Below are 23911 nucleotides of genomic sequence, written 5' to 3'. Positions count from 1 at the left end.
TAGGTCACCTTCCACCAGCAAAGGAGCAGTTGCAATTGTGAACGCTACCATTCTTTCCTGGCCTTGGTGGTCACATTAGCCATAATGCTCCAAAGTTGCAAGCTGGGCATTTAAGATCTATCCATTAAGAACTATCCATACACAATTTAACTCCAGTAACAGACACAATAAAGGAGGCAGAATCAACTGTCAAAAAACTAATTTTAATCAAAAAAAAAAAAAAAAAAAAAATTGTTGATCGTTAACAAGTTTATAAAACAGTGATTTAGTTACATAAATAAATTGATATCAGTGTATCAAATTTAATTACTTTCAACTTCATAAGCATGTTTACATGGGTGATGAAGTACAACCCTTTTACCTATTATAATAAATAAAATAGCATGAAATTGTTTTTCTAAACAAAAATGCCTATAAACATACCTCTAGCATGTTGTCTAATGAAGGGAATAAGAGACACTGGACAACTTTTGCACCAAAACATAAAAAAGATTTAAAAAGCACAAGGATACAGAACCATCAGCTAAAGTAAAGACACTGCACTGTAACCAAAGTTGGTATTTAATAATATAATGAACGGTTTAGTAGTTGGATCTCCAGTTTGGTTGTTTTAAAGCATTAAGACAAGGCAAGATAGAAGGCTGGTTTTGTTTGAGTAATTCTAGAGAAAATAAAACATATTAGAAAAATGAACAGAAAATTAAAACAGTCATACCTACACAACTTTCTGTCCTGCACAAAGTCAAAAAAACTATGCAGAATATATATATAATATATATATATATATTTGTGCACAAAGGTTAGCTTATTATTAGCTCACTGCAAAGGTGTAACGTATCATGTCAATAATTTTGCATTTTGTGTTAAAAAGGATATTTCTTTAAGTTTCCTAGGCTAGGAGGCACAAACTCCGATTCTGGCATACTGTATTCTTAATGCTAAGGCTTGCTGCTCTGGCTGTGTATTTTTTGTTGTCCCTCTTTACTATAGTACCTGTTATAAGCATGTATGTATACATATATATGTATTCAGGGGTTTTACAAATATATATATATATATTTAATTTCCCCCAATAGGTATCAGTCCAACCATGCAGTCCAAAAGGTGGCTCTGCACAGATGGCCAGCATATAGTTCACCACCTGAGCCAACCCTGAAGCAAGGCGCACTTTAGTCCTTAGGATAGGTTTTCTTTTTTTTTAAAACCAAGCTATTGCATCTTCAAGTATTTTGCATTACATAGATTTTTTTAAAATATAAATTAATGTTATATGTTTTCAATATTCAGACATATACTATAATATATATACAGTACAATAAATGCTCTCGTTCTTTTTTAATTTTTTTTTTTAATAAATCCCTGAGAATGTATGTTGACAGTCGCTAAGTTTCCACATGCACAAGCGTTGTGTGCCATGCTTCAAGATGAACAGCACTGCAAAGCCACATGGTCAGCCTTTTAACTATTAGTGTTTCGTTTGTTGATTTGTTTAAATATGCTGAAATGTAAGGATGAGCTACAAAGGAGTAAAGCTAAATCCATTTGAGGTAATTATCACAGGATGGAGGTTTTTTGTTTGTTTTTTAAAGCCATTGCAATATATGTTTGGTTTTGAGGCTGTGAACATATACAGAAAGAACAGGAGAGTGATGTGGGCTTTTGCCACTTGACAACATATACTCAGCGTAAACCAAACCTTTTAAACCTCTCTCTCACACAAAACAGAAAAAAGGAAAAAAATAAACACAAACTTTCACAACATGACAGTTTGCAAGCTCAGCATAACTATACACATACAATACCGGTGTGGCTCTGTTTCTCTAAGTTCAAAAAGACACAAAGGTAGGCTCAAGTAAAAACAAACCACCCGTCCCCCCCCTTCACACATTTTCATCAACCAAACCGCTCACGAACCAACATCATCAGTTTCTTTTTGCCTTTGTAGATTTGTTTTAGGTTGTCAATAAACTGTGTAAACTGGATGTCTCCATCATGAGCCATTAGGAAGGTCTCTCGGGCCTTACTGAGGAACTCTATAAATTCACTGTAGTGTCGCGGGCTGATGTGAGTGAGACGTGAATGAGTTGTATTAATGTAGGCTCCAATCGTGGCATCCAAGAGTTGCCTTAAAGGGGCTTTGTCCAGTGACATGAGCTTACCAGAGTTCCTCCTTCCATGAAGTCCCACCATGCCAGGAGTGGTCAAAGTACACCTACGCAAAATATCTGACAGTACTGTGGCACATTTGACACTTTTGACCACCAGAGGTATTATAGCTCCTAGCTCATTTTTCCCAAGGGAGTGGCTGAGTGCACATGCCCACAGAACATCATTAATGGCAGGGTGTGTGTCCTGATTGTAACTCAGGTTGAGATGCGCCATGGCCAAAGTGGCCAGCTTGTAGGCCCGCATGGGGTAACCACGGTGCTCCATGTATCGTGCTATAGTAAAAAGCTGTGGAGTAGCTCATGCCAGTTGTAGCAGCATCTAGAACAATTGGTAAGCGGTCTCAAAAGCTATGTGATCCTTTTCACATAAGGTCAGTGCAGAGAGGGCACAGTTTTGAGGATCTTTCATGGCACACTGTAGAGGCAAGTGTCCTAGCACTGCTGGCCAGCTTCTCCTGCTGATGGCAGTCCAGATGCAGACGGACAATGGTGCTGTTGGACATCACAGCTGTAGCAACAATACTAGTAGCTTCTGTTGGAGTGAAAAGTGTAAACCAGTTTTGCATGATACTATCCAGTGCATAAACACCTGGGGAGAGAAAGAAAGGATCAGCCACAACTGATAAAACCTAGGAGGTATAAATGTTCATCAAGAGATAGATTTCATTTTCAAAGACAGAGGTTGCCAGTACATCAAAGGAGACGTACTTCAGCAAGAAGGGCTAAATCAGATAACATGGCTGGAAAAGGACATTAAAACAAAAGCTATTGTGCAAACTGTAGCAATCACCAAAATGCAGATAACAAAAAAGCCTGCAAGATAAGCTTGAATCTCCCAGTGTGACAACTGATATGTTTTACTTGTTATCTAAGAGAATTTGGACAAAAAGTTCTGGCTCATTTGGCCTCATCACATCACTCAAAAGCAGCCCACACATTGAACATTTAAAAGGCAATTTTAACTACTTTTCTCAATGTGTATCTCAAGGTATGCCCCTGACTGCAGGAATAACATTGAGGTTCTGGAGCATGCCCAAAGATGGGCAATGAAGCTGGGGAAGAGTCTAGAGCGCAAGCAGGAGCCATTGAGGGAACTGGGGTTGTTTAGCCTGGAGATAAGGAAGTTTAGGGATGACCTTTTTTGCTCTCTACAACTACTTGAAAGGAGGTTGTAGCGAGGTGGGTGTTAGTCTCTTCTCCCAAGTAACAAGTGATAGAACAAGAGGAAATGGCCTCAAGTTGTGCCAGAGGAGGTTTAGATTGGATATTAGGAAATATGTCTTCACTGAAAGGGTTGTCAGGCACTGGAACAGGCTGTCTGGGTAAGTGGTGGAGTTCACCATCCTTGGATGTATTTAAAAGGCATCTAGATGTGGTGCTTAGAGACACGGTTTAGTGGTGGACTGGTAGTGTTAATGGTTGGACTTGATGATCTTAAAAGTCTTCTCCAACCAAAAAATTCTATGATTCTATGAGTCTACAGAGCATGCACAGCAAGAATATGAAAGCATGCTAAATGTCTCATTTAACAGAATACCATGGCATTTAATACTAAGCACATCTTAAAAAAAAATTAAAATAAAATAAAAAAATTACTGTCACCGTTTGAACAGGAGGAACTAAAGAAGGAGGGCTTTTCGGACTCTGAGAGGGGGAGGGATCTATTCCCTCCCATTTCCTGCCATACTCAGAAAGCCAGCAGCTCCTCCCTCTTTTTCCTCTCAACTCCTGCTGGCTGTGCTACTGTTTGTTACCGCAAGCTTGCCATGTGCTATCGGGCTGTATATATATATATATATATATATATTTATATATTTGTATTCCTTGTTACCTTACCCTTTATGTTATTACCTTTGCCTTGTGTTAGTAAAATCTGTATCCATTTGTTTTCAGTTTCCAACTTAAGGTCTCCTGTCTTTATTCCCCTTTTATCTTCCCTTTGTGTGTGTGTGGGAGGATAGAGATGAATTCTGTCATTAGGTTTGTGGCCAGCCCAAACTGCTAAACCATGACAGAATAATTGGTGCCCAACGTGGGGTTCAAATTTAAATTTTTCTTTTAATTGAAATATTGTAAAGTTGGAAATTGAAAAAAGAAAAATGGGTTTCAAAATGGCATGAGCGAAAGACTTGTTATATACTGGCCTTTTTGAATTTACTAATCCACGCCTGTTGTTTTGTATGTACCCATCTCCCAGCCATGATAATTTACTAAGCTGTTAAAACAGCGGTTTCTGCGGGAATGAGTTCGGTTAGGAATTCATTGGGGAGTTTTGAGACTCTGTGGTGAATGTGTTCAGTACGCAAAATGATTCTGTTCCTTTCTCTGGCGAGTTCGGCCCGCCAGAGTTTCGAGGCCTCAGTGACGATTGGTGTTACTTGTTTTGGTTATTGTTGTGCCTAAATATGTTACAGGGGTGGTTCAATGTTTGATATTTGTGCAGGAAAACTGCCGCCGCCACCACCACCAGCCAGGGACACCTCCCCTGCTGGCTCCGAACCAGGCCTTGTCGCCCCTGTCACAAACCCACAGAAAGCATCTAAAGAAGTTGGACCGCCCAGGAAGGGTGATGATGATGACTCAGAGACAGAGATAACAGAAAACACTGAGACAACAGAAAACACTGATCAGTGAGAGAGTCGGCCCGAGGCAGGAACGACACAGGAGAGTGATTTGGAACCTGAGATAATTGTCTAATCTATGTCTCTGGAAGAGATTCGAAATTTAAGAAAGGATTATGCTTGCAATGAAGGTGAATCACTGACTGCTTGGATGCTTTCTGTTTGGGACAAGCGGGCAGCTACGGTAGACCTGGAGTGCAGAGAGGCGCAGCAGATGGGATCGTTAGCCAGAGATGGGGAATTGATAAGGTAATTGGGAGAAAAGCTGGTACTTTTAGTCTTTGTAAACACTTTTATCTGTAGTAAAAGCCGATAAACTTAAAAGGAGGATATCAAATGTCGCACTGTTAAATGGAATACCATGGAAAGAGGCATCAAATATCTGAGGGAGCTGGCAGTTCGGGAGGTCATCTATAGTGATAGGGAAACACCTGAAGATCCCGATGAAATGCCACACAGGAGGCCTATGCTTAAAAAGCTTGCACAACGTGTCCCTGATACGTACTCCCACATTTTGGGGGGGAAGGGTCTTTGGAGGAGATGATGAAACACCATCAACTGTCAGTGAATTTGTTAGCCAGTTAAGACAGTATGAAGACAGTGTCTCTAACCCTTTGCAGGCTCATGTCTCAGCTGTGGAAAAAAATGGCTGAGGAGTTAAAAACCACAGCTGAGGAGATAAAAACCTCTTTTGAGAAGCTGCATGATAAGTTATCCAAAATGGAGACAGAGAGTATCACTCGTTATTCTCCTGAATGGATACATGTATCAGCTATTGAAAATAGGTGCTTCCCTAGGAGGCCATCTCAGGGTAGGCAGAACTCGAAATGGAGTTTTCTTTGGTCAACCCTACATAACCTTGGCAAAACCATGAGTATATGGGATGGCAAACCCACTGATACCCTGCAGGCAAGAGTACAGGAGCTGCAAGCCAATACCACTGGGGCTAGTGTTTCCAGAAGGATGGCTGCTCCAATCTGGCCCCAGCAGATGGGTCTCCAACCCAACTATGAGTCAAGGAAGTAACAGTGAGACACCGGTTTGCCACACAAACCCTTCTGTTCACTGTGGGAACTGTACTCAACATTAGAGGGGCCGTGCCTCCAGCCAGGTGGAGGAGAGGGATAATCGAATTTACTGGACAGTGTGGATTCTGTGGACTGGCACAGCAGGACCACAGAGATACCGAGCCCTGGTAGACATTGGTACACAGTGCACCTTGCTACTATCGAATCACAAAGCAGCAGACTCTATTACCATCTCTAGAGTCACAGGAGAACTGACTCGAGAACTGACTCAAGAACTGACTGTAGTGGTGGCTGAAATGAGCCTGACCAGAAATGACTGGGAGACCCACTGTATAATGACTGGCCCAGATGCTCTGTGCATCCTTGGTATAGACTTTCTCCAGAAAGGGGTATTTCAAGGACCCAAAAGAGTATAAGTGCGCCTTTGGTGTAGCAGCTGTGGAAACTGAGGGCATTCACCAGCTGTCTGCCTTGCCTGGACTTTCAGATGACCCTTCTGTGGTGGGCCCTGATGAGGGTAGAGGAACAGCAGGTACCAACTCCATCTATCACAGTACATCGTCGCCAGTATCGTACCAACAGAGACTCCCTGCTCCCCATACAAAATCTTATTTGCCACTTAGAGATCCAAGGAGTGATCCACAGACTCGCTCACCTTTCAACAGTCCTATATGGCCAGTGCAGAAGCCTGATAGAGGATGGAGATTAACTGTGGACTACACCATCAATGAGTCCTGCTGTTCCAGATATGTTGGAGCTTCAGTATGAACTGGAGTCTAAGGCAGACAAATGGTAATGCAAATATTGACATTGCTAATGCATTTTCCCTCCATTCCCATAGCAGCAGAGTGCAGGCCCCAATTTGCTTTCACCTAGAGGGGCGTCCAGTACACCTTGAACCGACTGCCTCAGGGGTGGAAGCATAGTCCCACCATCTACCATGGACTGATCCACACTGCACTGGAGAAGGGTGAAGCTCCAGACCATCTGCAATACATTAACGATATTGTTGTATGGGGTAATACGGCTGAAGAAGTCTTTGAAAAAGGCAGGAAAGTAATATACATACTACTAGAATCTGGTTTTGCTATAAAGAGAAACAAGGTCAAGGGACCTGCCATAGAAATCCAGTTCTGGGAGTTAAATGGCAAGATGGGTGCTTACCCAGCCCTATGGATGTGGTCAGCAAAATTGCAACCATCTCTTCACCCACTAATAAGAAAGAGACACAGACTTTCTTGGGTACGGTGGGATTTTGGAGGATGCACATTCCTGAGTACGCTCAGATTGTAAAACCCCTTTAAAATATCACCTGAAAGAAAAATTGTTTTGCATGGGGCCCTGAACAACAACAGGCCTTAGAGCAGACAACATGAGGGAGAGTCCATGCAGTGGCCCCAGGACATGTCCGAACAGGACAGGAGATTAAAAATGTACTCTACACTGCAGCCTGTGATAACGGTCCCATCTGGAGCCTCTGGCAGAAAGCACCAGATGAGACTCCGAGTCGACCCCTAGGGTTTTGGATTCGGCAGTATAAAGGTTCAGAGGCCAATTTTACACTCCAACTGAAAGAGAAATATTGTCTGCTTATGAAGGAGTTTGAGCCACTTCAGAAGTGATTGGTACTGAGGTAGTTACATGGATGGTCAAGGGAAGGATCTCGTCTACAGACCATGCCACTGATGCCACCTGGAGTAAGTGGATTGTCCTGATAACACAGCAAGGATGAATAGGGATCCCTGATTGTCCAGGCATCGTGGAGGTGATTAAAAACTGGACAGAGGGTAAAGATTTTGGAATTCCACCAGATGAGATAGGGAACCATGCCGAGGAAGCCCCTCCATATAATGGACTTTCAAGATGATAAGAAGTTTGCTCTCTTCACCAATGGATCCTGCCATCTTGTAGGAAGTCAGCAGAGGTGGGAAAGCAGCAGTTTGGAGTCCCACATGACAAGTCACTCAAGCAGCTGATGGGGATGGTAAATCAAGCCGGTTTGCAGCCATCCAGCTGGCCCTGGACATTGCGGAACGGGAGAAGTGGCCAGCGCTTTACTTCTACAGTGACTCATGGATGGCAGCAAATGCCTTGTAGGAGTGCCTAAAGGGATGGAAACGGGACAGCTGGTGGCACAGGGGGAAGCCTATTTGGGCTTGCCACTCTGTGGCAAGCTATTGCTGCCTGGTTAGAGACACTAACGGTAAGGGTACAGCACGTGGACACCCACGTACCTAAGAGTCAGGCCAGTGAAGAACACTGGGCAAAACCATCAGGCGGACCAGGCAGCTAAAGTGTTTCAAACAGAATTTAGACTGGGAGCACAGAGGTGAACTGTTTTTAGCTCTCTGGTCCCAATGACACTTCAGGTCACCAAGGGCAAGATGCAACATACCAATGGGCCCCGTGACCGAGGGGTGGACTTTAGCTTTAGACATTATTACACAGGTTATTCATGATTGTGATGTATCTGCAGCAATCAAACAAGCTAAACGGTTAAAACCTTTGTGGTACAGGGGATGTTGGTGTAAATACAAGTATGTAGAGGCCTAGCAGATAGATTACATCACACTCCCTCAGACTTGCCAGGGTAAACACTGTGTGCTCACAATGGTTGAAAAACAAGCACTGGGTGTTTGGAAATGTACCTTGTGCCTCATGCCACTGCCCGTAATACTATTCTGGAGATTGAAAGGCAAGTGTTGTGGGGGCACGGTACGCCAGAGAGGATCGAGTCAGACAAATGGGACTCATTTCAAAACCATCTTATAGGCAATTGGGCTAAAGAGCATGGGTGTAGAGTGGATATACCATATCCCCTATCATGCACCAGCATCTGGAAAAATTTGAACGCATTACAACGGCTTGCATTGAAAACCACCGTGAAATAATGGGGGGGACGGGACGACGACTTTCGAAAATTGGGATATGCATTTGGCAGAAGCCACCTGGCTAGTTAAGACTAGGGGATCTATCAATCGAGCCGGTCCTGCTCAAATCAGAGCATTTACATGCAGGTGGATGGGGATAAATTCCCTGTTGTGTGTGGAAAGGAACCTATTGGGAAAAACTGTTTGGGTCTATCCTGCTTTGGGCAAAGACAAACCCATCCATGGACTTTGTTTCTGCTCAAGGTCCAGGATGCATTTGGTGGGTTATGCAGGAGGATGGGGAAGTCCATTGTGTACCACAGGGGAACTTAACTCTAGCCAAGAGCTTTTGTTCCACTTTATATAGTTTTAATTTTTATATAATAGTAATTAGTTGTATTAAGTGTTTTTTCCCTAGGATAATGCAGTGGTGTCCAAGAGTCTCGGGAAGAGCTTGCAGCATGTGAGGGCATGAACCCTGACAGACCCTGTACCATCTGTCTTGCCTTGAGAAACTGCCATGATAAGGATCTGCAGCCTGGACTTAACAAAATCTTGTTTGACGGCAGGGCATCTCCGGATGAGTTACTATGGAGAGAAATAGAATGGAATGAGGGGTGGAATGCTATCGTTTGATGATGAGGAACTAAAGAAGGAGGGCTTTCGGACTCTGAGAGGGGCGGAATGCAAAGGGAGGGATCTATTCCCTCCCATTTCCTGCCCATACTCTATAAAGATCAGGCAGACCGGCAGATGGTCCTCTCTTTCACCTGCTCCTTGCTTCACTGCTGTTCCCCTGCGCTCCTTTACCACCAGCTCGTCATGTGCTCTTCAGAGTCCACATCCATCGGGTGCTGAGAAGAGCTGTAGACCCCCCTCCTGAGTTGACCCTGCCGCAAGGGGCCCTCGGGCACCTATCCCTGCCGTCACTGACATCGGGTTGTGTATAAATATTTGGGGTTTTGTTCTTTATCCCTTATGTTATTGCCTTTCCCCTGTGTTAGTAAATCTATTGCCAGTTTTTTTTTTTTCCATCTTCAAGTCTTTAGTTTTTATTCCCCTTTTTATCTTGCTTTTGATACGGGGTAGTAGAAAATAATTCTGTCCTTTGGTTTTTGTTCCGGCCAACCTGTTAAGCCGTGACAGGAGCTGTCTTCATTGATAGCACAGATCTTGGATAGATCTTGGACAGATCAGGAACACCCTTTTAGGAATAAATGTCTCAAGAATGTATCGAGCAGATGTTAAATAGTTCTTTGGCTACATGGGCTACATTATAAATTAAATTCAGCTTCTCCATGGTCAAGACATCAATATATAGTTTATTTTAAAACCTTGAGATGTTTTATCATCACTAAATGACTCCTCTCTTAGTGGTTTCAGATTGTGAGTTTAATCAAATGAGAGGTACCTAATTCCAGAATAGTTCAAGTCAAGAAGCTTTTCCAGATCACAAAACTAGATATAGTATTGCTTTTTACTCCCAAGTTAGGACAGCATTGAAGCTGCTATTATGTCCACTATGCATGCTGAAGGCTTTTGTGACTGATCATCCTTTTACAGACACCACAGTGAGATAAATTATCAGAGAAGACATTCAGAGTAGTCATTCACGCATATCTTTTTGTTTTACCTCCTTCCCTCCCTCACCTTTAGGAGAACTCAGTCCAGAACCCTGTATTGTCTCTTGGTTTCACTCTACTTGGGAAAAGCTGAAAAATCATCTTGGATATTGGAAGAGTGTTATCTTTCAATTATTATTTGATAGGCAAAGTCACCTAGATTCTTTCTCTTCAATGGAGAGAATAGGACAGATATTTGCACTTCAAAGCATTTTGTCACAGTTTAGGCCCAGCTAGGCCCAGCTCGTATCAACCAGACTAAACGCAAAAGCTGGTTCCTTAATTTGTTAGCCATATTTTCATATTTTAAAAATATTTGGGTTGGTGTTCACAGATAAATTTCCTTTCTCTCAAAATGCTATTCTCCAATCTAGCATTTAAATTACTGTTTAGTTCAAATAATGCCACGATGTCTGATGCCAACAAAGCTGGCCTTATGATGTAACTTTGGGTGATGTACAACCAGTCACCAAGCTCCCAAAGTGTGCATGTATGGAGACCAGTATGGAATCACTGATGAATGTGTAGAATCAGACTTAAAAGTCATGTGTGCATTGGTGCTCCAGATTGATTAACTGATCCTTAACTCAGCCCTCATCAACCAGTGCAAACTCATCCTTTACCCTGACTTCCTCAGCAGCCTTATGGGCCTGGGGCTCCTGAGGACATCCTCCAGATGTATACACAGAGGCAAAGAAGGCGTTTTGCAATTCTGCCTTCTTTGTGTCCTCTGTAATCAGGGCACCCACCTCATTCAACAGTGGGGCTACATTGTCTCTAGTGTTAGTTTTATCTGCTATGTATTTCAAGAATCCCTTCCTGTTGTCCTTAACCTCTCTTGCAAGGTTTAATACTAAGGAGGCTTTAGCTTTCGTAGTTTCTTCTCTGCATTCTCGGACAACAGTCATATTCCTCCAAGTAGCCAGCCCTTCCTTCCAATCTATAGATTCTCTTCTTCCATTTGAGTTTACATAGCAGTTTTACTGTTCAACCATAATGGTCTCCTAATTCCCTTACATACCTACTTCTGTTGCACATGTTACCAACCACCTCACCATTTCCCGCCGTCGCCAATTCAGTGTTGACAGCGTCATCCGCATCACCTATTAAAACAAAACAAACAAAATACAATTTAATTTTATTGCCAAACCAGGACAATATACCAATGGGGATTAAAGTTACTCAATTACACTGAAGTTCAAAATGGCAGCCTTTTACCCTCACCACTCCGCTACCTCTTTTTAGCTGGTATGTCAGAATTCAAATAGTATTCAGCCATCTTAGAAGAGCATACATTACAATTGCAGGTCCTTCAAGGCCAATGGAGAAACTCAGTTTTATTCAGGGAGGAGAAAAAAAAAAACACCCATACAAAAAAAGCCCTTCTAAAACCAACAAAAAAGCCCAACCAATTACCAGTTATTCTAATTATATTATGTCTCCTCTCGCTATGTATGTGAGTCTTCAAATGTGTCAACTCTTGTTGGGCAAACTAACCCATCTAATTTTTCCCCCATCTACCTTTTTTTTTCATTGATTTCAACAATGCAGACAGGAATTAGAGTGTTCTGTGACTTAACTGGCTCCTTATGCTGCAAAGATATATATACACACTTCCAGAATGTCCTGGTTTGGGCCAGAATAAAGGTAATTTTCTATCTTGTACTTTTGCTTTCAGCTAAGTCTCTTGGAAGTAGCTGCAGTTGATGAAATTAACAGCACGTTTCTCAGACAATGAGATGCCTTCAAATGCCTTCCTTCAGTCAAATACCTTCCTGCTTCCCCTTCTTTGCCTGTCCCTCTTTGCTTCGGCATCATGGGAGTATTCTGTCCGTTCGTCTGCCTGTGGTCCTGATCCGTGCCAGCCTGAATCTGTGTGTTCCTGCCTTCAGCTCCCGACTGCTGCTGACTCCAGGAGTCCAGCCTGGACTTTCCCAGGGCTGCCCTGCAGCCTTGGTGGTGACGTGAGAGTTATTGGGGGAAAGGGGGGAGGAACATGGTATCAATTTTTCTGTATATTTGTATATATTTAGCCGGTTTCATTAAAGTTGTGTAGTTTAGTTTCCAACCCATAAGTCTCTCTCCCTTATTCTCTCTCCTTCCTTTATCTGGGAGGGGGATTAATAGAGAGCATCTGTCATTCAGTTTAATTGCTGGGCCAGTGTTAAACCGTGACACAGATTTATCCAGATATTTTTAATAAGTCCATAGCAGCAATTTCTCTCTCTGAAAAAGAAGTCCATGCAAAGAAGTTCCATTGTAAAACCACCAGAATCATAAAAAAAGGACGTTCAGGTCTGATTGCAACACCCACATTTTACATCACTTGCAGTTGTTGCCTATGTTGTTTCTCAAAATATGGGCAACAATGTTTATGCAGTAAAAAAAACCACTGCATGAAAAGCTTGTTTCAGCTAACCAGACAGACCCCAGAGATATCTAGATGATGAACATAAGTAGTTTTCCCATTACAGTACTCATGATAAAATATACTATTGCATTACTATTTGCAGCAATTAAACAAAGAGCCGGGTCAATCAGAGCTTTCAGTGATGATCTTCACATAAGAACTCACAAAATGCACTCACACAACAGCTTGGAATCAGCAGCATTTGTAAGAGGGTTCTCAAGACATATCCTCCCCTAACTCTAAGACATCTTCAAAGTGGAAAGTAACCTGTCTTGTTTCTTCCACCACCTTCTTTAGTCCTAAGCTGGAGATAAGATAATTAAGAGGATGGAAAGACTGCTGAGGAGCACAAATGCACACATGACTTTTAAGTCTGATTCTACACATTCATCAGTGATTCCATACTGGTCTCCATACATGCACACTTTGGGAGCTTGGTGACTGGTTGTATATCACCCAAAGTTACATCATAAGGCCAGCTTTGTTGGCATCAGACATCGTGGCATTATTTGAACTAAACAGTAATTTAAATGCTAGATTGGAGAATAGCATTTTGAGAGAAAGGAAATTTATCTGTGAAGAGCAACCCAAATATTTTTAAAATATGAAAATATGGCTAACAAATTATGGAACCAGCTTTTGCGTTTAGTCTTTCTGGAAGAAAGACAGGCATTCCCAAGTAAAAATGTGTCTTGGGTCAGTGCAGTGGTGTTTTGGAAGCAGGGGGGGGCCACAGGGGTTGCTTCTGCAAGAAGCTGCTGGAAGCTCCTGCAGTTGCATTCCCTGCCCTGCCTATGCCCAAGGCCGAGCAGATATGGGAAGCTGGATGCACCTCTGCAAGTACCACAGAATCACAGAAATGTAGGTGTTGGAAGAGACCTCGAAAGATGATCGAGTCCAACCCCCCTGCCACAGCAGGGTCACCTACTACAGGAGGTAGTAGGAATGCATCCAGGCAGCACCACAACCTCTCTGGGCATCCTATTCCAGTGCTCTGAGTAACATATTCAAGAAAGGGAAAATGAAACTGAAAAAAATTATGAAGGGAGAGGAGAGGAGAGGAGAGGAGAGGAGAGGAGAGGAGAGGAGAGGAGAGGAGAGGAGAGGGAAGAGAGAGGAGAGGAGAGGAGAGGAGAGGAGAGGAGAGGAGAGGAGAGGGAGGAGAGGAGAGGAGAGGAGAGGAGAGGAGAGGAGAGAGGAGAGGAGAGGAGAAACTAATGCCAGAGAAAAGACACCAAGGTCAGAGAAGAAGGAGGGGGAAAGGTGCCCGAGCAGAAATTTCAGCCTGTGGTGAGATGTCAGGCTGTCTCCCTGCAACCTATGGAGGAGCACGGTGGAGCAGCCTTGAAGGACCACAGTGGAGTAAATGTGGATTTGTAGCCCCTGAAGTATCACAGGTAGGCAGACGTGAGGCAGCAGCCTGTGCAGGATTGCAGAAAGGGGCAGATGTGGATCTGCAGCTGTGGAGGACCCCATTCCAGAGGAGGTGACTATTCCCAAAGCAGACCGTGACTCTGTGGGTAGTCCACTCTGGAGAAGTCCATTCCTGAGAGACTGCACCTTGTGGGAGGGACTCATGTTGGAGGAGTTCATGCAGAACTCTCCCATGAGAGGGACCCCACATTTGGAGTGCAGGAAAAATGCGAGGAGTCCTCCCTCTGAGGAGGAAAGAGCAGCAGAAACAACGCGTGGTGAACTGACCCTAAACCCCCCCTCCTTGTTCCCCTGTGCTGCTGGGGAGGAGGCATGAGTGAAGTAATATGGGCCTGGTAAGAAGGGAGCTGGGGGAGAAGGTATTAAGATCTGGACACCATGTTTTTTCTTTTTTTTTTTTTTTTTTGTAGATTAAATTAGTGTTTTTTCTTCCTAAGTTGAACCTGTCTGTTTTTTGCTTGTTGCTGTAATTGGAGAATGAAAACCTCCCTATCCTTGTATTGATCAACAAGCCTTTAGGTGGATTTTCTCCTCCCTGTCCCATGGTGGGGGTGGGGGGGTGAGTGAGCAGAGGCCTGGTTGATATGAGCTGGGCCTAGCTGGGCCTAAACTGTGACAAAATGCTTTGAAGTGCAAATATCTGTCCTATTCTCTCCATTGAAGAGAAAGAATCTAGGTGACTTTGCCTATCAAATAATAATTGAAAGATAACACTCTTCCAATATCCAAGATGATTTTTCAGCTTTTCCCAAGTAGAGTGAAACCAAGAGACAATACAGGGTTCTGGACTGAGTTCTCCTAAAGGTGAGGGAGGGAAGGAGGTAAAACAAAAAGATATGCGTGAATGACTACTCTGAATGTCTTCTCTGATAATTTATCTCACTGTGGTGTCTGTAAAAGGATGATCAGTCACAAAAGCCTTCAGCATGCATAGTGGACATAATAGCAGCTTCAATGCTGTCCTAACTTGGGAGTAAAAAGCAATACTATATCTAGTTTTGTGATCTGGAAAAGCTTCTTGACTTGAACTATTCTGGAATTAGGTACCTCTCATTTGATTAAACTCACAATCTGAAACCACTAAGAGAGGAGTCATTTAGTGATGATAAAACATCTCAAGGTTTTAAAATAAACTATATATTGATGTCTTGACCATGGAGAAGCTGAATTTAATTTATAATGTAGCCCATGTAGCCAAAGAACTATTTAACATCTGCTCGATACATCTTGAGACATTTATTCCTAAAAGGGTGTTCCTGATCTGTCCAAGATCTATCCAAGATCTGTGCTATCAATGAAGACAGCTCCTGTCACGGCTTAACAGGTTGGCCGGAACAAAAACCAAAGGACAGAATTATTTTCTACTACCCCGTATCAAAAGCAAGATAAAAAGGGGAATAAAAGCTAAAGACTTGAAGATGGAAAAAAAAAAACTGGCAATAGATTTACTAACACAGGGGAAAGGCAATAACATAAGGGATAAAGAACAAAACCCCAAATATTTATACACAACCCGATGTCAGTGACGGCAGGGATAGGTGCCCGAGGGCCCCTTGCGGCAGGGTCAACTCAGGAGGGGGGTCTACAGCTCTTCTCAGCACCCGATGGATGTGGACTCTGAAGAGCACATGACGAGCTGGTGGTAAAGGAGCGCAGGGGAACAGCAGTGAAGCAAGGAGCAGGTGAAAGAGAGGACCATCTGCCAGTCTGCCTGATCTTTATAGAGTATGGGCAGGAAATGGGAGGGAATAGATCCCTCCCTTTGCATTCCGCCCCTCTCAGAGTCCGAAAGCCCTCCTTCTTTAGTTCCTCATCGTCAAACGATAGCATTCCACCCCTCATTCCATTCTATTTCTCTCCATAGTAACTCATCCGGAGATGCCCTGCCGTCAAACAAGATTTTGTTAAGTCCAGGCTGCAGATCCTTATCATGGCAGTTTCTCAAGGCAAGACAGATGGTACAGGGTCTGTCAGGGTTCATGCCCTCACATGCTGCAAGCTCTTCCCGAGACTCTTGGACACCACTGCATTATCCTAGGGAAAAAACACTTAATACAACTAATTACTATTATATAAAAATTAAAACTATATAAAGTGGAACCAAAAGCTCTTGGCTAGAGTTAAGTTCCCCTGTGGTACACAATGGACTTCCCCATCCTCCTGCATAACCCACCAAATGCATCCTGGACCTTGAGCAGAAACAAGTCCATGGATGGGTTTGTCTTTGCCCAAAGCAGGATAGACCCAAACAGTTTTTCCCAATAGGTTCCTTTCACACACAACAGGGAATTTATCCCCATCCACTGCATGTAAATGCTCTGATTGAGCAGGACCGGCTCGATTGATAGATCCCCTAGTCTTAACTAGCCAGGTGGCTTCTGCCAAATGCATATCCCAATTTTCGAAAGTCGTCGTCCCGTCCCCCCCCCATTATTTCACGGTGGTTTTCATGCAAGCCGTTGTAGCGTTCAATTTTTCCAGATGCTGGTGCATGATAGGGGATATGGTATATCCACTCTACACCATGCTCTTTAGCCCAATTGCCTATAAGATGGTTTTTGAAATGAGTCCCATTGTCTGACTCGATCCTCTCTGGCGTACCGTGCCCCCACAACACTTGCCTTTCAATCTCCAGAATAGTATTACGGGCAGTGGCATGAGGCACAAGGTACATTTCCAAACACCCAGTGCTTGTTTTCAACCATTGTGAGCACACAGTGTTTACCCTGGCAAGTCTGAGGGAGTGTGATGTAATCTATCTGCTAGGCCTCTACATACTTGTATTTACACCAACATCCCCTGTACCACAAAGGTTTTAACCGTTTAGCTTGTTTGATTGCTGCAGATACATCACAATCATGAATAACCTGTGTAATAATGTCTAAAGCTAAGTCCACCCCTCGGTCACGGGCCCATTGGTATGTTGCATCTTGCCCTTGGTGACCTGAAGTGTCATGGGACCAGAGAGCTAAAAACAGTTCACCTCTGTGCTCCCAGTCTAAATCTGTTTGAAACACTTTAGCTGCCTGGTCCGCCTGATGGTTTTGCCAGTGTTCTTCACTGGCCTGACTCTTAGGTACGTGGGTGTCCACGTGCTGTACCCTTACCGTTAGTGTCTCTAACCAGGCAGCAATAGCTTGCCACAGAGTGGCAGCCCAAATAGGCTTCCCCCTGTGCCACCAGCTGTCCCGTTTCCATCCCTTTAGGCACTCCTACAAGGCATTTGCTGCCATCCATGAGTCACTGTAGAAGTAAAGCGCTGGCCACTTCTCCCGTTCCGCAATGTCCAGGGCCAGCTGGATGGCTGCAAACCGGCTTGATTTACCATCCCCATCAGCTGCTTGAGTGACTTGTCATGTGGGACTCCAAACTGCTGCTTTCCACCTCTGCTGACTTCCTACAAGATGGCAGGATCCATTGGTGAAGAGAGCAAACTTCTTATCATCTTGAAAGTCCATTATATGGAGGGGCTTCCTCGGCATGGTTCCCTATCTCATCTGGTGGAATTCCAAAATCTTTACCCTCTGTCCAGTTTTTAATCACCTCCACGATGCCTGGACAATCAGGGATCCCTATTCATCCTTGCTGTGTTATCAGGACAATCCACTTACTCCAGGTGGCATCAGTGGCATGGTCTGTAGACGAGATCCTTCCCTTGACCATCCATGTAACTACCTCAGTATCAATCACTTCTGAAGTGGCTCAAACTCCTTCATAAGCAGACAATATTTCTCTTTCAGTTGGAGTGTAAAATTGGCCTCTGAACCTTTATACTGCCGAATCCAAAACCCTAGGGGTCGACCTCGAGTCTCATCTGGTGCTTTCTGCCAGAGGCTCCAGATGGGACCGTTATCACAGGCTGCAGTGTAGAGTACATTTTTAATCTCCTGTCCTGTTCGGACATGTCCTGGGGCCACTGCATGGACTCTCCCTCATGTTGTCTGCTCTAAGGCCTGTTGTTGTTCAGGGCCCCATGCAAAACAATTTTTCTTTCAGGTGATATTTTAAAGGGGTTTTACAATCTGAGCGTACTCAGGAATGTGCATCCTCCAAAATCCCACCGTACCCAAGAAAGTCTGTGTCTCTTTCTTATTAGTGGGTGAAGAGATGGTTGCAATTTTGCTGACCACATCCATAGGGCTGGGTAAGCACCCATCTTGCCATTTAACTCCCAGGAACTGGATTTCTATGGCAGGTCCCTTGACCTTGTTTCTTTTTATAGCAAAACCAGCTTCTAGTAGTTTGCAGATTACTTTCCTGCCTTTTTCAAAGACTTCTTCAGCCGTATTACCCCATACAACAATATCGTTAATGTATTGCAGATGGTCTGGAGCTTCACCCTTCTCCAGTGCAGTGTGGATCAGTCCATGGTAGATGGTGGGACTATGCTTCCACCCCTGAGGCAGTCGGTTCAAGGTGTACTGGACGCCCCTCTAGGTGAAAGCAAATTGGGGCCTGCACTCTGCTGCTATGGGAATGGAGGAAAATGCATTAGCAATGTCAATATTTGCATACCATTTGTCTGCCTTAGACTCCAGTTCATACTGAAGCTCCAACATATCTGGAACAGCAGGACTCATTGATGGTGTAGTCCACAGTTAATCTCCATCCTCTATCAGGCTTCTGCACTGGCCATATAGGACTGTTGAAAGGTGAGCGAGTCTTGTGGATCACTCCTTGGATCTCTAAGTGGCAAATAAGATTTTGTATGGGGAGCAGGGAGTCTCTGTTGGTACGATACTGGCGACGATGTACTGTGATAGATGGAGTTGGTACCTGCTGTTCCTCTACCCTCATCAGGGCCCACCACAGAAGGGTCATCTGAAAGTCCAGGCAAGGCAGACAGCTGGTGAATGCCCTCAGTTTCCACAGCTGCTACACCAAAGGCGCACTTATACTCTTTTGGGTCCTTGAAATACCCTTTCTGGAGAAAGTCTATACCAAGGATGCACGGAGCATCTGGGTCAGTCACTATACGGTGGGTGTCCCAGACATTTCTGGTCAAGCTCATTTCAGCCTCCACTACAGTCAGTTCTTGAGCCCCTCCTGTGACTCCAGAGATGGTAATAGAGTCTGCTCCTTTGTGATTCGATGGTAGCAAGGTCCACTGTGCACCAGTGTCTTCAAGGGCTCTGTATTTCTGTGGTTCTGCTGTGCCAGGCCACCGAATCCACACTGTCTAGTAAACTCGGTTATCCCTCTCCTCCACCTGGCTGGAGGCACGGCCCCTCTACTGCTGAGTACAGCGCCCACACTGAACAGAAGGGTTTGTGTGGCAAACTGGCCCCTCACTGTTACTTCCTTGACTCATAGTTGGACTGGAGATCCATCTGCTCGGGCCAGATTGGAGCAGCCATCCTTCTGGAAACACTACCCCCAGTGGTATTACCTTGCAGCTCCCGTACTCTTGCACACAGGGTAGCAGTGGGTTTGCCATTCCATATACTCATGTTTTCGCCAAGGTTATGTAGGGTTGACCACAGAGAACTCTGTGTCGAGTTCTTCCTACCCTGAGCTGGCCTCCTAGGGAAGCACCTATTTTCGATAGTTGATACATGTATCCATTCAGGAGAATAACGAGTGATACTCTCTGTCTCCATTTTGGATAACTTATCATGCAGCTTCTCAAAAGAGGTTTTTATCTCCTCAGCTGTGGTTTTTAACTCCTCAGCCATTTTTTCCACAGCTGAGACATGAGCCTGCAAAGGGTTAGAGACACTGTCTTCATACTGTCTTAACTGGCTAACAAATTCACTGACAGTTGATGGTGTTTCATCATCTCCTCCAAAGACCCTTCCCCCCCAAAATGTGGGAGTACGTATCAGGGACACGTTGTGCAAGCTTTTTAAGCATAGGCCTCCTGTGTGGCATTTCATCGGGATCTTCAGGTGTTTCCCTATCACTATAGATGACCTCCCGAACTGCCAGCTCCCTCAGATATTTGATGCCTCTTTCCATGGTATTCCATTTAACAGTGCGACATTTGATATCCTCCTTTTAAGTTTATCGGCTTTTTACTACAGATAAAAGTGTTTACAAAGACTAAAAGTACCAGCTTTTCTCCCAATTACCTTATCAATTCCCCATCTCTGGCTAACGATCCCATCTGCTGCGCCTCTCTGCACTCCAGGTCTACCGTAGCTGCCCGCTTGTCCCAAACAGAAAGCATCCAAGCAGTCAGTGATTCACCTTCATTGCAAGCATAATCCTTTCTTAAATTTCGAATCTCTTCCAGAGACATAGATTAGACAATTATCTCAGGTTCCAAATCACTCTCCTGTGTCGTTCCTGCCTCGGGCCGACTCTCTCACTGATCAGTGTTTTCTGTTGTCTCAGTGTTTTCTGTTATCTCTGTCTCTGAGTCATCATCATCACCCCTTCCTGGGCGGTCCAACTTCTTTAGATGCTTTCTGTGGGTTGTGACAGGGGCGACAAGGCCTGGTTCGGAGCCAGCAGGGGAGGTGTCCCTGGCTGGTGGTGGTGGCGGCGGCAGTTTTCCTGCACAAATATCAAACATTGAACCACCCCTGTAACATATTTAGGCACAACAATAACCAAAACAAGTAACACCAATCGTCACTGAGGCCTCGAAACTCTGGCGGGCCGAACTCGCCAGAGAAAGGAACAGAATCATTTTGCGTACTGAACACATTCACCACAGAGTCTCAAAACTCCCCAATGAAATTCCTAACCGAACTCATTCCCGCAGAAACCGCTGTTTTAACAGCTTAGTAAATTATCATGGCTGGGAGATGGGTACATACAAAACAACAGGCGTGGATTAGTAAATTCAAAAAGGCAGTATATAACAAGTCTTTCGCTCATGCCATTTTGAAACCCATTTTTCTTTTTTCAATTTCCAACTTTACAATATTTTCAATTAAAAGAAAAATTTAAATTTGAACCCCACGTTGGGCACCAATTATTCTGTCATGGTTTAGCAGTTTGGGCTGGCCACAAACCTAATGACAGAATTCATCTCTATCCTCCCACACACACACAAAGGGAAGATAAAAGGGGAATAAAGACAGGAGACCTTAAGTTGGAAACTGAAAACAAATGGATACAGATTTTACTAACACAAGGCAAAGGTAATAACATAAAGGGTAAGGTAACAAGGAATACAAATATATAAATATATATATATATATATATATATATACAGCCCGATAGCACATGGCAAGCTTGCGGTAACAAACAGTAGCACAGCCAGCAGGAGTTGAGAGGAAAAAGAGGGAGGAGCTGCTGGCTTTCTGAGTATGGCAGGAAATGGGAGGGAATAGATCCCTCCCCCTCTCAGAGTCCGAAAAGCCCTCCTTCTTTAGTTCCTCCTGTTCAAACGGTGACAGTAATTTTTTTATTTTATTTTAATTTTTTTTTAAGATGTGCTTAGTATTAAATGCCATGGTATTCTGTTAAATGAGACATTTAGCATGCTTTCATATTCTTGCTGTGCATGCTCTGTAGACTCATAGAATCATAGAATTTTTTGGTTGGAGAAGACTTTTAAGATCATCAAGTCCAACCATTAACACTACCAAGTCCACCACTAAACCGTGTCTCTAAGCACCACATCTAGATGCCTTTTAAATACATCCAAGGATGGTGACTCCACCACTTACCCAGACAGCCTGTTCCAGTGCCTGACAACCCTTTCAGTGAAGACATATTTCCTAATATCCAATCTAAACCTCCTCTGGCACAACTTGAGGCCATTTCCTCTTGTTCTATCACTTGTTACTTGGGAGAAGAGACTAACACCCACCTCGCTACAACCTCCTTTCAAGTAGTTGTAGAGAGCAAAAAAGGTCATCCCTAAACTTCCTTATCTCCAGGCTAAACAACCCCAGTTCCCTCAATGGCTCCTGCTTGCGCTCTAGACTCTTCCCCAGCTTCATTGCCCATCTTTGGGCATGCTCCAGAACCTCAATGTTATTCCTGCAGTCAGGGGCATACCTTGAGATACACATTGAGAAAAGTAGTTAAAATTGCCTTTTAAATGTTCAATGTGTGGGCTGCTTTTGAGTGATGTGATGAGGCCAAATGAGCCAGAACTTTTTGTCCAAATTCTCTTAGATAACAAGTAAAACATATCAGTTGTCACACTGGGAGATTCAAGCTTATCTTGCAGGCTTTTTTGTTATCTGCATTTTGGTGATTGCTACAGTTTGCACAATAGCTTTTGTTTTAATGTCCTTTTCCAGCCATGTTATCTGATTTAGCCCTTCTTGCTGAAGTACGTCTCCTTTGATGTACTGGCAACCTCTGTCTTTGAAAATGAAATCTATCTCTTGATGAACATTTATACCTCCTAGGTTTTATCAGTTGTGGCTGATCCTTTCTTTCTCTCCCCAGGTGTTTATGCACTGGATAGTATCATGCAAAACTGGTTTACACTTTTCACTCCAACAGAAGCTACTAGTATTGTTGCTACAGCTGTGATGTCCAACAGCACCATTGTCCGTCTGCATCTGGACTGCCATCAGCAGGAGAAGCTGGCCAGCAGTGCTAGGACACTTGCTCTACAGTGTGCCATGAAAGATCCTCAAAACTGTGCCCTCTCTGCACTGACCTTATGTGAAAAGGATCACATAGCTTTTGAGACCGCTTACCAAATTGTTCTAGATGCTGCTACAACTGGCATGAGCTACTCACAGCTTTTTACTATAGCACGATACATGGAGCACCGTGGTTACCCCATGCGGGCCTACAAGCTGGCCACTTTGGCCATGGCGCATCTCAACCTGAGTTACAATCAGGACACACACCCTGCCATTAATGATGTTCTGTGGGCATGTGCACTCAGCCACTCCCTTGGGAAAAATGAGCTAGGAGCTATAATACCTCTGGTGGTCAAAAGTGTCAAATGTGCCACAGTACTGTCAGATATTTTGCGTAGGTGTACTTTGACCACTCCTGGCATGGTGGGACTTCATGGAAGGAGGAACTCTGGTAAGCTCATGTCACTGGACAAAGCCCCTTTAAGGCAACTCTTGGATGCCACGATTGGAGCCTACATTAATACAACTCATTCACGTCTCACTCACATCAGCCCGCGACACTACAGTGAATTTATAGAGTTCCTCAGTAAGGCCCGAGAGACCTTCCTAATGGCTCATGATGGAGACATCCAGTTTACACAGTTTATTGACAACCTAAAACAAATCTACAAAGGCAAAAAGAAACTGATGATGTTGGTTCGTGAGCGGTTTGGTTGATGAAAATGTGTGAAGGGGGGGGACGGGTGGTTTGTTTTTACTTGAGCCTACCTTTGTGTCTTTTTGAACTTAGAGAAACAGAGCCACACCGGTATTGTATGTGTATAGTTATGCTGAGCTTGCAAACTGTCATGTTGTGAAAGTTTGTGTTTATTTTTTTCCTTTTTTCTGTTTTGTGTGAGAGAGAGGTTTAAAAGGTTTGGTTTACGCTGAGTATATGTTGTCAAGTGGCAAAAGCCCACATCACTCTCCTGTTCTTTCTGTATATGTTCACAGCCTCAAAACCAAACATATATTGCAATGGCTTTAAAAAACAAACAAAAAACCTCCATCCTGTGATAATTACCTCAAATGGATTTAGCTTTACTCCTTTGTAGCTCATCCTTACATTTCAGCATATTTAAACAAATCAACAAACGAAACACTAATAGTTAAAAGGCTGACCATGTGGCTTTGCAGTGCTGTTCATCTTGAAGCATGGCACACAACGCTTGTGCATGTGGAAACTTAGCGACTGTCAACATACATTCTCAGGGATTT

General features: G+C 43.8%; 2 protein-coding genes across 2 annotated transcripts in view; one reads left to right on the top strand and one right to left on the bottom strand.

The window, feature by feature from the left end:
* The window catches only part of LOC103538534 (zinc finger SWIM domain-containing protein 6), a 161562-nt gene extending 138191 nt beyond the window's left edge, over positions 1-23371 (top strand). Inside the window, exons 14-18 of the mRNA XM_030468330.1 lie at positions 4612-4798; positions 4898-5038; positions 5410-5554; positions 6190-6349; positions 22509-23371. Of these exons, the coding sequence (XP_030324190.1) occupies positions 4612-4798; positions 4898-5038; positions 5410-5554; positions 6190-6349; positions 22509-23371 (1496 nt within the window). The remainder of the gene's footprint in view (positions 1-4611; positions 4799-4897; positions 5039-5409; positions 5555-6189; positions 6350-22508) is intronic.
* LOC103538533 (zinc finger SWIM domain-containing protein 6) lies at positions 1894-11409 on the bottom strand. The gene is given in 5 exon segments (XM_030468404.1): positions 1894-2457; positions 2459-2496; positions 2499-2589; positions 2591-2757; positions 11331-11409. Coding segments are annotated over 5 exon segments (939 nt in total).
* Positions 23372-23911: the final 540 nt, after the last annotated feature.

Source organism: Calypte anna, chromosome W (assembly GCF_003957555.1).
Source record: "Calypte anna isolate BGI_N300 chromosome W, bCalAnn1_v1.p, whole genome shotgun sequence".
NCBI lineage: Eukaryota > Metazoa > Chordata > Aves > Apodiformes > Trochilidae > Calypte > Calypte anna.
The sequence above is the reverse complement of the archived record's forward strand: the minus strand, read 5'-3'. Positions and strand labels throughout refer to the sequence as shown.